This window comes from Mobula hypostoma, chromosome 28, assembly GCF_963921235.1.
Source record: "Mobula hypostoma chromosome 28, sMobHyp1.1, whole genome shotgun sequence".
Classification (NCBI taxonomy): domain Eukaryota; kingdom Metazoa; phylum Chordata; class Chondrichthyes; order Myliobatiformes; family Myliobatidae; genus Mobula; species Mobula hypostoma.
This window is the reverse complement of record NC_086124.1, coordinates 5,195,345-5,207,592: the sequence shown is the minus strand read 5'-3', so window position 1 is coordinate 5,207,592 and position 12,248 is coordinate 5,195,345. Positions and strand designations below refer to the sequence as shown.

The following is a 12,248-nucleotide window of genomic DNA, read 5'->3' as shown; positions in this document are numbered from 1 at the left end:
CAGTTTAAATGAGTCAGCATGGACTAGATGGGCTGAAGGGCCTGTTTCTGCACTATACTTTTATACGACTCTATGACCTGTAATACACATACGCATTTGTGCATTTGATAATAAACGTGACTATGACTTTATGTTGGAGGAAGGAAACTACAAGCGAAGGGATTCAGTCATCCAACACAGAAATAGGCCCCTCGGCCCATCACAGTGACATCTTCAGGAAAGGTAAGACATACCCAGTCCTCATCGAAGAATCAGAAGTGAAAAGAGTGAGCAATTTCAACTTCCTGGGTGTCAACATCTCTGAGGATCTATCCTGGGCCCAACATACTGATGCAACTACAACAAAGGCACAACAGCGGCGATATTCCATTTGGAGTTTGAGGAGATTTGGTATGTCACCAAACACACGTGCAAATTTCAACAGATGTAGTGTGGAGAGCATTCTAACTGGCTGCATTACTGTCTGGTTTGGGGGGACAGGCACTGTAGTGGATCGAAATAAGCTACAGAGAGTTGTAAACTCTGGTGGCTCCAACATGGACACCAGCCTCTGTAGTATCCAGGACATCTTCAGGAAGTGGTGCCTCAGAAAGACGGCATCCATCATTAAGGACCCCCATCACCCAGGTCATGCCTTGTTCTCATTGTTACCATCAGGGAGGAGGTACAGGAGCCTGAACACACACTCAGTGATTCAGGAACAGCTTCTTCCCCTCTAAATGGATATTGAACCCATGAACACTACCTCACTACTTTTTAATTTCTATTTTTGCACTACTTCTTTAACTTATTAATATATAGAAACACTTCTCACTATAATTTACAGTTTTTATCATGTATTGCAACGTACAGTTGCTGCACTACACCAAATTCCACGACGTATGCCAGTGACAGGAAACCCGATTCTGATTCTGTTCATCAGCATGGCAGGCTGAAGGGCGTGCCGCTCTGCTGTGTGACTCTGTCACTAACTGCATTTGCTTGTGATTACTTCCTCTGAAACTCACACTGCAAATCCAGCTGCAAGACACAGACACAGACACACACAGCGCTGAAATGAACCCACACCGGCCAGACAGCAAATATGCAGGACACAGGTCATTCAAGGTGCAAGAGGACATGGTTGTTGAGTCGGGATCATACCGCAAACGAAAAGGTTCTCGTATCCATTAAGCCCATACACTGAGCATAGGGCCATAAGACATACAGTAAGAGCAGAATTTGGCCATTCGGCCCCTCGAGTCTGCTGCAGCATTCCATCATGGCTGATTTATTATTCCTTTCTGCTGCCTTCTCCTTGTGACCTTTGACCCCCCCCAACCAATCAGAAGTCTGTCAACCTCCACAAAAAATATACTCAATGACTTGGACTCCTCATTCTGGCTAAAGAAATTGCTCCTCACCTCTGTTCTAAATTGACAACCCCCTATTCTGAGGCCATGCCCTCTGGTCCTAGACTCTCCCACTATAGGGAATACCCTCTCCACGTCCACACCAGCTAGGCCTTTCAATATTCGATAGGTTTCAATGAGATTCCCTCCTCATTCTTCTGAACTCCACCCAAGTACAGGGCCGAGAGCCATCAAACACTCCTCACATGTTAACCCTTCCATTCCTGGAATCATTCTTGTGAACCTCTGGACCCTCTGCAAAGCCAGTTTTTCCTCAGATAAGGGGCCCAAAACTGTCTACAATACTGGACTGTGATCTGACCAATGCCTCATAAAGCCTCAGCATCACATCCTTGCTTTCCTACTCTAGTCCTAACGTTGCATGTGCCTTTCTTATCACTGACCCATACTGCAAGCAATCCTTTAGGGAATCTTGCAACAACAATACACTCCTCCGGAACCAGTGTGGATAATGTCCAACTGTACTTGTAGTAACAAAATGGCATTTTTGTCTGCAACAAAATGGAACCTGTATTGTACCAGAGTGCTTTGCTAATAGTGTTGGTGCAGCATCATGCCAATAGACCTTGAGTTTATGACAAACTGCAGAAAGACATGTGGTTTCAGTTCCTGGAGGAATGCCAAGAGCACCAGTCAAGCAGATGAACAGAATGCACTGTGTCCTTGAAATGGCACGGGTAACAACACTTGCATAGAAAAGAGTGACTATGCTGTCTTTTTTCGAAGCTATCAGCAGCTCTGGTGCAGAGTTAGTCTTCCCTTGCAGCAAGTAAAATAAATGTGCTATCATTGATCTACTCTGAATTAATTGTAGCTTGTGAGAAGATGGAGCGAAAGGATACTCGACAGTAACTTCACTCACCTCAACACTGAACTGATTCTACAACCTTTGGACTCACTTTCAAGGATTCTGTAACTCAAGCTCTCAATATTATTAATATATCTATTTACTTATTATGTATTGTATCTCTAAATAAATACATCCTTAAATTTGCATAGTTTGTTTTCTTCATCATCAGAGACTCCCACCACTAGGCCATGCTCTCTTCTCGTTGCTGTCGTCAGGAAGAAGGTACAGGAGCGCCAGGACTCACCCCACCATGTTCAGGAACAGTTACTGAACCATCAACCATCAGGCTCTTGAACCAGAGGGGATAACTTCACTCAACTTCTCTTGCCCCACCAGTGAAAGTTCCCACAACCGATGAACTCACTTTCAAGGATTCTTCATCTCATGTTCTTGATACTTATTGCTTATTTATTTATTACTATTGTTTCTTCTTTCTGTATTTGCCAAGTTTGTTGTCTTCTGCACTCTGGTTGAGTGTCCTAGTTTGGCAGACTTTTATTGATTCCATTATGGTTATTATTTTATAGATTTATTGAGAATGCTGTGTTGGTGCGTGGTCAAGTGGTTAAGGCGTCGGTCTAGTGATCTGAAGGTCGCGAGTTCGAGCCTCAGCTGAGGCAGCGTGTTGTGCACTTGAGCAAGGCACTTAACCAAATATTGCTCTGCGACGACACCAGTGCCAAGCTGTATGGGTCCTAATGCCCTTCCCTTGGACAACATCAGTGGCGTGGAGAGGGGAGACTTGCAGCACGGGCAACTGCTGGTCTTCCAGACAACCTTGCCCAGGCCTGTACCCTGGCAACCTTCCAAGGTACAAATCCATGGTTTCACGAGACTAACGGATGCCTATATTGAGAATGCCCACAAGAGCATGAACCTTAGGGTTGTATATGGTGACATAGATATACTTAGATAATAAAACTTACTTCATACTTTTGCACTTTTTGCCCAATCTGAGATCACTAAATTCATGTTCCCCCTGCTCCCTGACTCCAATATTAAACTTTCACATCACTTGCATTCAATATTCTCTGGTAGCTTTCTATTTATATAAAACAGAAATGTGTTCTCATTAACGCCCAAAACACTCTGCTCAACTGTGAGTTAGCTTTCAGCACAGGGAAATGAAATTGCACAAGTTGTGTGATTTGAAGAGTTAGAATAAAATACTGGATAAGTCAATTTGGATCATAACTAGCTCGCAAACCAGATAGATAAAAATTATGAATTAATGACACTTTAATAATTAACAGTATACATTTTAGCTGAATAATTTATTGATGTTATGGGTTATTTCAGTACGGAATGTATGGTGAGGCTTTCTGAATCTAAAAGAGATAAAGACACTTGCTGGCCACTTTATTAGATATAGCTGCTCGTTAATGCAAACATCTAATCAGCCTATCATGGGTCAGCAACTCAATGCATAAAAGCATGCAGACATGGTCAAGAGGTTCAGTTGTTATTCACACCAAATTTCACAATGGGTAAGAAATGTGATCTAAGTGGCTTTGACTGTGAAATGATTGTTGGTGCCAGATGGGGTGGTTTGAGTATCTCAGAAACTGAACTCCTGGGATTTTCACGCACGACAGTCTCTAGAGTTCACAGAGAATGGTGTGAGAAACAAAAATAAACATCCAGTGCACAGCAGTACTGTGGGTGAAAACGCCTTGTTAATGAGAGAGGCCAGAGGAGAATAAGACTGGTTCAAGTTGACAAGAAGGTAACAACAACTCAAATGACCGCCCGTTGCAACATAGATGTGCAGAAGAGCATCTCTGAGCACACAACACACCAAACCTTGATGTGGATGGGCTACAGCAGCAGAAGAACCCACCAGGTTCCACTCCTGAAACTAATAATCACTGAGAGTATGAATGGAATATCTATTGTTGGGTGGCGGATTGGAGGGGTGTCTCTACTAAAGGAGATGTAGGGCACTCTTTCCCTCTGCTAGCCTGCAGGTGACCCTTGGGCAAGGTGTAGCACCTGCTCAGCCCCCAATCATGGTCTCATGAAGCCATGGGAGCAAGTGGTAGATAGCCGTACGAGCAGCTGGTGCACATCACAAGTCCTGGTTATGTGACCACTGTCGCCAGGCAGACAATCTCTGAAGAGTATTGATAATGGCTGGGATCACCCGTCTTGTAAAGACACTGCCCAGAAGGCAGCAATGGCAAACCACTTCTGTCGAAAAATTTGCCAAGAACAATCATTGTCATGGGAAGACCATGATCGCCCATGTCATACAACACAGCATATAATGAAGGAAAGAACTAAAGATATGGCTGAAATCTGAAGGATGTAACTCATTAGAATATTGAACCTAACAATGTACTACTATCTTCATAAATAGGATCTTTTAAACACAGTTGCACATTTTCTCAAGGACATATGAGAGGGCGGCATGGTAGTGTAGCGGTCCGCACACCACTTTTACAGTACTGGTGACCCAGGTTCAATTCCCGCCGCTGCCTGTAAGGAGTTTGTACGTTCCCCCTGTGACTGCCACGGGTTTCCTCCGGGAGCTCTAGTTTCCTCCCACATAGTCCAAAGACGTGCCGGTTGGTAGGTTAATTGGTCATTGTAAATTGCCCCGTGATAGGCTCAGGTTAAATCAGAGGCCAATGAACCCATGAACCACTTATTTAACTATTTAATATATACTGTATATACTTACCGTAATTCACAGTTTTTTTCCTCTATTATTTTGTCTAGTACCGCACTGCTGCTGCAAAGACACCAAATTTCACAGCACATGCCGGTGATATTAAACATGATTCTGATTGGCTCGAAGAGCTGCAAGAGCCTACCCTGTGCCGGAACCGCCGTAAATAAACAAAACGGCCGACACAGGAGCTGGGTGAGTGATGTTACTGCATCCTAAACTAACTACACATGTGCTTATGCTTTTTCCCGTAATCATTTTTTATCGAGATAGAGCCACGCCACCCAGCAGTCCCCGATTTAAGCCTAGCCTAATCATGGGGACAATTTACAATGACCAACTGGTGTAGCTTTGGGTTGTGGGAGGAAAACCAGAGGAAACCCACGCGGTCACAGGGGAGACTGTACAAAACTCCTTGCAGACAGCGACGGGAATCGAACCCGGGTCACCTGTACTGTAAAGCGATGACATCTTAGACCTGGAGGAGCCAAAATAGCCCCTGACTAATGCCCTGGAAAGAAACAGAGCAGAAGCATTTTTATATGGTTAAGTAATGGATGTAAAATGCATTACTTGGAGTTAGTGACCAAAGCATGAACCTTGGTAGCATTCAGGTAGCTGAAGGAGGAGGCAAATAAACCAACACTTGAAGAGTTTGTGCGAACATTGCATACAACCCCCAGGACTAAACAATTGATTACAACACACTATGATACAATAAAAGCCCATTTCACCTGCTTAAAGCAATAGGAAGGGGCAGCAACAGCGCCTGTCTCCTTAAGGTATTTGTCCCAACTGAACTGACCTGAAAGCAGAAACAAAATGGTAAGTAAATTAAGTTCAACAGCAACAGGGAAGAATAAAATCAATTCCTCTCACCACCCAATAATATTTACAAGACCATGTTAAATTAGTCAGCTCCATCATGGGCACCAGCCTCCCCAGCATCCAGAACATCGTCAAGGAGCGATGCCTCAAAAAGGGGGTGTCCATCATTAAGGAGCCCCATCACCGAGAACGTACCCTCTACTCATTGTTACCTGAAGACACACACTCAGCAATTCAGGAAAAGCTTCTTCCCCTCTGCCGTCTGATTTCTGGATGGGCATTAAACCCATGAACACTACCTCACTACTTTTTTTCCCTGTTTTTACATTATTTATTTAACTATTTAACATACACATACTTACTGTAATTCAGTTTTTTCTATGCTTATCACGAATTGCATTGTCCTGCTGCCGCTAAGTTAACAAATTTCAGAAAATTAAACTAAGTTAACAACATTTCACTAAGTGAACAAAATTCACAATATTAAACCTGAATCTGAGTCTGAGTTCAAAAAAACACCTACTTAATTCATTGAAAGTGGCATCACAGGTTGATAGGGTCGTACAGCAAGCTTTTGGCACATTGGCCTAATATATCGAAGTATTGAGTACAGGGGTTGAGATGTTATGTTGTAAAATGGGAAATTGTAGGTTGGTGAGCCTGACATCAGTGGGAAAGTCACTGGAAGCCATTCTAAGGGACTCGATGTATGAGTATTTAGATAGACGTGGACTGATTAAGGACAATCAGCATGACATTGCGCATGGTAGGTCAGGTCGAACTTTGTAGAGCTTTTCAAGGAAGTTACCAGGAGAGTGGATATTGTCTACGTGGGCTTTAGTAAGGCATTAGAAAAAGTCCCACATGGGAGGCTGGTCAAGAAGGTTCAGTCAAGATGAGGCAGTAAATTGGATTAGACATTGGCTTTGTGTGGGATGCCAGAGAGAGGTAGTAGATGGTTGCCTCTCTGACTGAAGTCCAGTGACTAGTGGTGTGCTACAGGGATCGGAGCTGAGTCCGTTGTTGTTTGTCATCTATATCAACAGTCTGGACAATAATGTGGTAAACTGGATCAGCAGATCTGCGGATGACACCAAGATTGGGGGTGTAGTGGAGAGTGAGGCAGAGCTTGCAGCAGGATCTGGACTAGCTGGAAAAATGGGCTGGAAAGTGGCACGTGCAATTTAATGCAGACAAGTGTGGGCACGTGGCCAAGTGGTTAAGGCATTGGACTAGCGACCTGAAGGTCGTGAGTTCGAGCCCCAGCCGAGGCAACGTGTTGTGTCCTTGAGTAAGGCACTTAATCACACATTGCTCTGCGACGACACTGGTGCCAAGCTGTATGGGTCCTAATGCCCTTCCCTTGGACAACATTGGTGTCGTGGAAAGGGGAGACTTGCGGCATAGGCAACTGCTGGTCTTCCATACAATCTTGCCCAGGCCTGCGCCCTGGAGAGTGAAGACTTTCCAGGCGCAGATCCATGGTCTCGCAAGACCAACGGATGCCTTTACTTTATGAGGTTTTGCATTTCAGTAGGATCAACCAGAGTAGGTCTTACACAGTGAACGGTAGGGCACTGAGGAGTGTAGTAGAACATAGGTCCATAATTAAAAGTGGTGTCACAGGTAGGTAAGGTCATAAAGAATGTTTTTGGCACACTGGCCTTCATAAATCAAGGTACTGAGTACAGGACATGGAATGTTATGTTGAAGTTGTATAAGACCTAATTTGGAGTATTATGTGCAGTTTTGGTCACCTACCTACAGGAAACATATAAATAAGGTTAAAAAGTACAGAGAAAGTTTACAAGGATGTTGCCGGGCCTGGTTAATGGTAGTGGTCCATGGCATAAAAAAAGGTTGGGAACCCCTGGGGTAGAAGAAAACTCATTGACTGAGGAGCAGCTTCATTCCCACTGCCATCAGGTTTCCGAACGCTCCGTGAAACTGCCTCACTAGGTTGTCTTTTTGCATTAAAAATACTTTGGTAATTAATTCAAGATTCAAAATTCAATTCAAAAAACTTTATTGTTATTCTAACCATACATCAGGTTGTTTTTATGCCTCTGCACTGCCTTTATGCTGCCACGTAAACCCATAATAATAAACCTGAAACAGGAGAAAATCTGCAAATGCTGGAATTAATAACCCTGTTCCCGATTCTGAGCTGTGGTTGGGAAAGTCTGAGGCAGAAATCGCTCAGTGTTGGTTTTGAAAGGACAATCTACCACTCATTGCCCACAGCTCAGACTTTCCAATATTAGGATCTACTGCCCGAGACTAATTTTTACACAGCACTGTGCAAAACTCTTAGGTATATATAACTAGGGTGTCTAAGACTTTTGCTCTGTTCTGTATTTCTCAAGGTGGGGCGGTGGGCGAGCTTGTAAATCTGGCGGGAGCAAAGCATGTTGGGAATGGTGCTATGGGAGGGGTGAGGGACAGGTGGCAGAGAAGGAGTGCCAGGGCCAGGGAGGAAAGACACACCCAGCCCAGGCAAGGTCATTTGATTCCAAACAATTGGTTTATTGATCGTTACAGAATGTCTCTCTGGTGCTGCCCACTCCCTTCCCTGAGACTTGTGCACAGCACTGTATATATGAAATGAAGAGTGCTGCAGGGAAGAGTTAGAACAAAGACAGGCTTGTTACATCGTGGACGGAATTTGCAAGATATTCAAAACATTTCAATGTTATACTGAAATACAGAAAACAGAAACTGTCAAATCCCTCAGTGTTTGAAAATACAGCTGGCACAAACATGTCATTCGATACATCGACCACTGGAAAGCAGAAACGTAGAACAGGGCTACACTATACCATGAGGAGCACCAGAACTTCTTTCATACAAAATCAAATTACTGCTGGCATAGCACAGAAAACTTGCGGGTTGAGTCAGTGGTGAGGAAGGCAAATGCAATGTTAGAATTCATTTCCAGAGGACTAGAATATAAAAGCAAGGATGTAATGTTGAGACTTTATAAAGCACTGATAATGCCTCACTTGGAGTATTGTGAGCAGTTTTAGGCCCCTTATCTAAGAAAGGATGTGCTGACACTAGACAGGGTTCAAAGGAGGTTCACAAAAATGATTCTGGGATTGAAAGGCTTGTCATATGAGGAGTGTTTGATGGCTCTGGGCCTGTACTCACAGGAATTCAGAAAATTGAGGGGTGACCTCATTTTTTTTTAAACTTCCCAGCTCTTTACTTCACTCCTCCTCTCCTGGTTTCACCTATCACCTACCACCTTGTACTATTTCCTCCCCTCCTCCCCTCCCCTACTCTGACTCCTCATCTTCCTCTCCAGTCCTGGCCTGTCATCTGTTTATTTTTTGCCACGGGTGCTGCCTGACCTGCTGAGTTCCTCCAGCATTTTGTGTGTGTTGAAAAGCCTCGATGGAGTGGATGTGGAGAGGATGTTTCCTATGGTGGGCAGTCTACGACCAGGGTACACAGCCTCAGAATAGAGGAGCGTCCTTTTAAAACGGAGATGAGGAAGAATTTCTCTAGCCAGAGAGTGGTGAATCTGTGGAATTCATCGCCACAAGCTCTATTTAAGGGTGTATTTAAGGGAGAAGTTGATAGATTCTGAGGAATTTGCTGTGGTGCACTGGTGAGACTTGCAAGAAAAACAATATCCAATAATTATGAAGAAAAAGAATTACATAAAATGTAAATTTAAATATTAAAGTATGGATATGGAATAAAATGTATATAAATACATAAATATTCCAGGACATCTCATGGAGCGGTGCCTCAAAATGGATGCATTCATCATTAAGGACCCCCATCACTCAGGGCATGCCCTCTTCTCATGGCTACCATCAGGGAGGAGGTACAGGAGCCTGAAGATACACACTCAACGATTCAGGAACAGCCTCTTCTCCTCCACCATCCGATTTCCGAATGGACATTGAAACCATGAACACTATCTCACTACTTTTTCTTTCTTCCTCTTTTGGCACTTAATTTTTATTTTTTTATATACACACACACACAGTAATTAGCAGCTTTTATTATGTATTGCATTGTACTGCTGCTGTATAATATTAAATCCAATTCTGATTTATTTTCCCTCTCAACCCCACTCTCCTGCCATCTCTCTGTAACCTTTGACACCCAGACCCTATTAACCTCTAATTTAAATACACCCAAGGACTTGGCCTCGATGGAGAAGTATAAACAGCCATCTTCTCCCCGCAATGCTGCTCGACTTGCTGAGTTCCTCCAGCATCCTGTGTGTGTGTGTGTGTGTGTGTGTGTGTGTGCGTGCACGCGCTCTGCTCAAGATCTCCAGCATCTGCAGAATCTCTTGCGTTTATAAATATTGCCTCTGCCTTTGTCTTAAATGTGTGGGTCCTTAATCTTAAACAGGGAGCCTCAGTGCCAAAGCCTCACAATATCCATCTTGCCAACACCCTTGTGCAGAAACCTTCCTGGGCACTTACCCAGGACTTTTATTAACAGCTCATAGTTCTAGTCTGGAGTTTTCAGATTCATTTGTCTTTCAGACTGTACTGTGCAAAGGTCTCAGGCTCATATCTATTGCTGGGTGCCTAAGACTTTTGCATGGTACTGTAGTAATTTTATGCATTGCACTGTACTGCTGTAGCAAAAAAAACAAATTTCATGACATATGTGAGTGATGATAAACTAGATTCTGAGAGTGGGAAGGGGGCAGGGAGAGGGAAATCACTGTTGGGGAAAAGCGTAAGGAAAATGGGAGGAAGTGGGAAGCACCAGAGAGACATTCTCTAATGATCAATAAACCAATTGTTTGGAATTAAATGACCGTGCCTGGTGTCTCAGAGTTGGGTGTGTCTGCACCCGTGCCAAATCCCCGCCCCTGGCACTGCCACTTGTCCCACACCCCTCCCACGGCGCTCCACCCTCACCATTCCCAGCATCCTTTACTCCCGCCAGATTTATAAACTCGTTCCCTGCTCCACGTTGACAAATACAATACTGTGCTGAAGACTTAGGCTCATTAGCTATACACATGTGCCTAAGGCATCACATGTACTGTGAAACATACAGTGAACTGTGTCATTTGTGGTAACAACCACACAACCTAAGGAAGTGCTGGGGGCAGCCCGCAAGAACCGCCACACATCCTGGCGCCAACACAGCGCATCCAAAGGCTTGCCAGAACAACACAGAACACAGCAGCGACTCAGAAAATCTATAGAACAACTATCACAGAATCAATGAAAGATCAACCAGAGTGCAGAAGACAACAACAAACTCTGCAAACTCAAATATAAATAAATAACAATTAACAAGAAGAGCATGAAATAACAAGATAAAGAGTTCTTAAAGTCAGATCATTGGTTGTGGGAACATCTCAATGGATCAGTGTATTTATCTTCTTTTGTTCAAGAGCCTGATGGTTGTGTGTTGGCACGTGGCCAAGTGGTTAAGACGTTCGTCTAGTGATCTGAAGGTCGCTGCCAAGCTGTATGGGTCCTAATGCCCTTCCCTTGGACAACATCGGTGGCGTGGAGAGGGGAGACTTGCAGCATGGGCAACTGCTGGTCTTCCATACAACCTTGCCCAGGCCTGCGCCCCGGAAACCTTCCAAGGCACAAATCCATGGTCTCACGAGACTAATGGATGCCTATGATGGTTGTGGGGTAGCAACTGTTCTTGAACCTGGAGGTGTGAGTCCTGTAGCTCTTGTACCTTCTCCCTGAAGGCTTCCAGGACATCGACAAGCCTTCAGCCTCTGACCTTCAATATCAAACCCTAGATGAGCCAATGACGGGACTCGGGACTCTGAAACCTGGGTGCCGACAACCTCATCCAGTGGAACCCCTGCATCTGAAATGCAGAGAAAGCAGCGTCCATCATCAGAGACCCCCACCATCAAGGATGTGCTCTCTTCTCACTACTGCCATCGGGAAGAAGGTACAGGAGCCTCAGGACTCGCACCACTAGGTTCAGGAACAGTTACTACCCCTCAACCATCAGGCTCTTAAAGCAAAGGGAATAACGTCACTCAATTTCACTTGCCCCATCATTGAAATGTTCTCACAATCTGTGGACTCACTTTGAAGGACTCTTCACCTCATGTTCTCGATATTTATTGTTACTTATTTATATTGTTGTTTCTTCTTTTTGTATTTGCACAGTTTGCTGTCTTTTGTACTCTGGTTGAACACCCAAGTTAGTGCAATTCTATAATGGTTATTATTCTATTATGGATTTATTGAGTATGCCCACAAGAAAACAAATCTCAGGGTCGTCCACAGTATGTACTTCGATAATATCTTTCTACTTTGAACTTTGAAATACCGTTGGAAACTTGAAGGAATAAGACCTTCTATTTAGCGGTGTGACCTTTGCAAAAATTGGCGTGAAATCGGGAAGAAAACATTTGGATTGGCAACTGGCGATTGAAGTGTTCAATGTAAATCTGTTTTCAAGTAGCAACGAGGCAGTGTCTTCAGTGCTTGAGCTTTCACTAAAGTTAAACATGGAACAGTGT

At 44.0% G+C, this 12,248-nt stretch overlaps 1 protein-coding gene across 3 annotated transcripts in view; it reads right to left on the bottom strand.

The window, feature by feature from the left end:
• The window catches only part of LOC134339047 (polycomb protein SCMH1-like), a 213,774-nt gene that overhangs the window by 122,492 nt on the left and 79,034 nt on the right, over nucleotides 1–12,248 (bottom strand). For 2 of the 3 annotated variants that reach the window (XM_063035321.1, XM_063035318.1), the window contains one exon: nucleotides 5,668–5,738. The exons of the other annotated variant lie outside the window; for it this stretch is intronic. In XM_063035321.1, coding sequence (XP_062891391.1) covers nucleotides 5,668–5,738 — 71 coding nt within the window. The remainder of the gene's footprint in view (nucleotides 1–5,667; nucleotides 5,739–12,248) is intronic. 3 annotated transcript variants of the gene reach the window in all.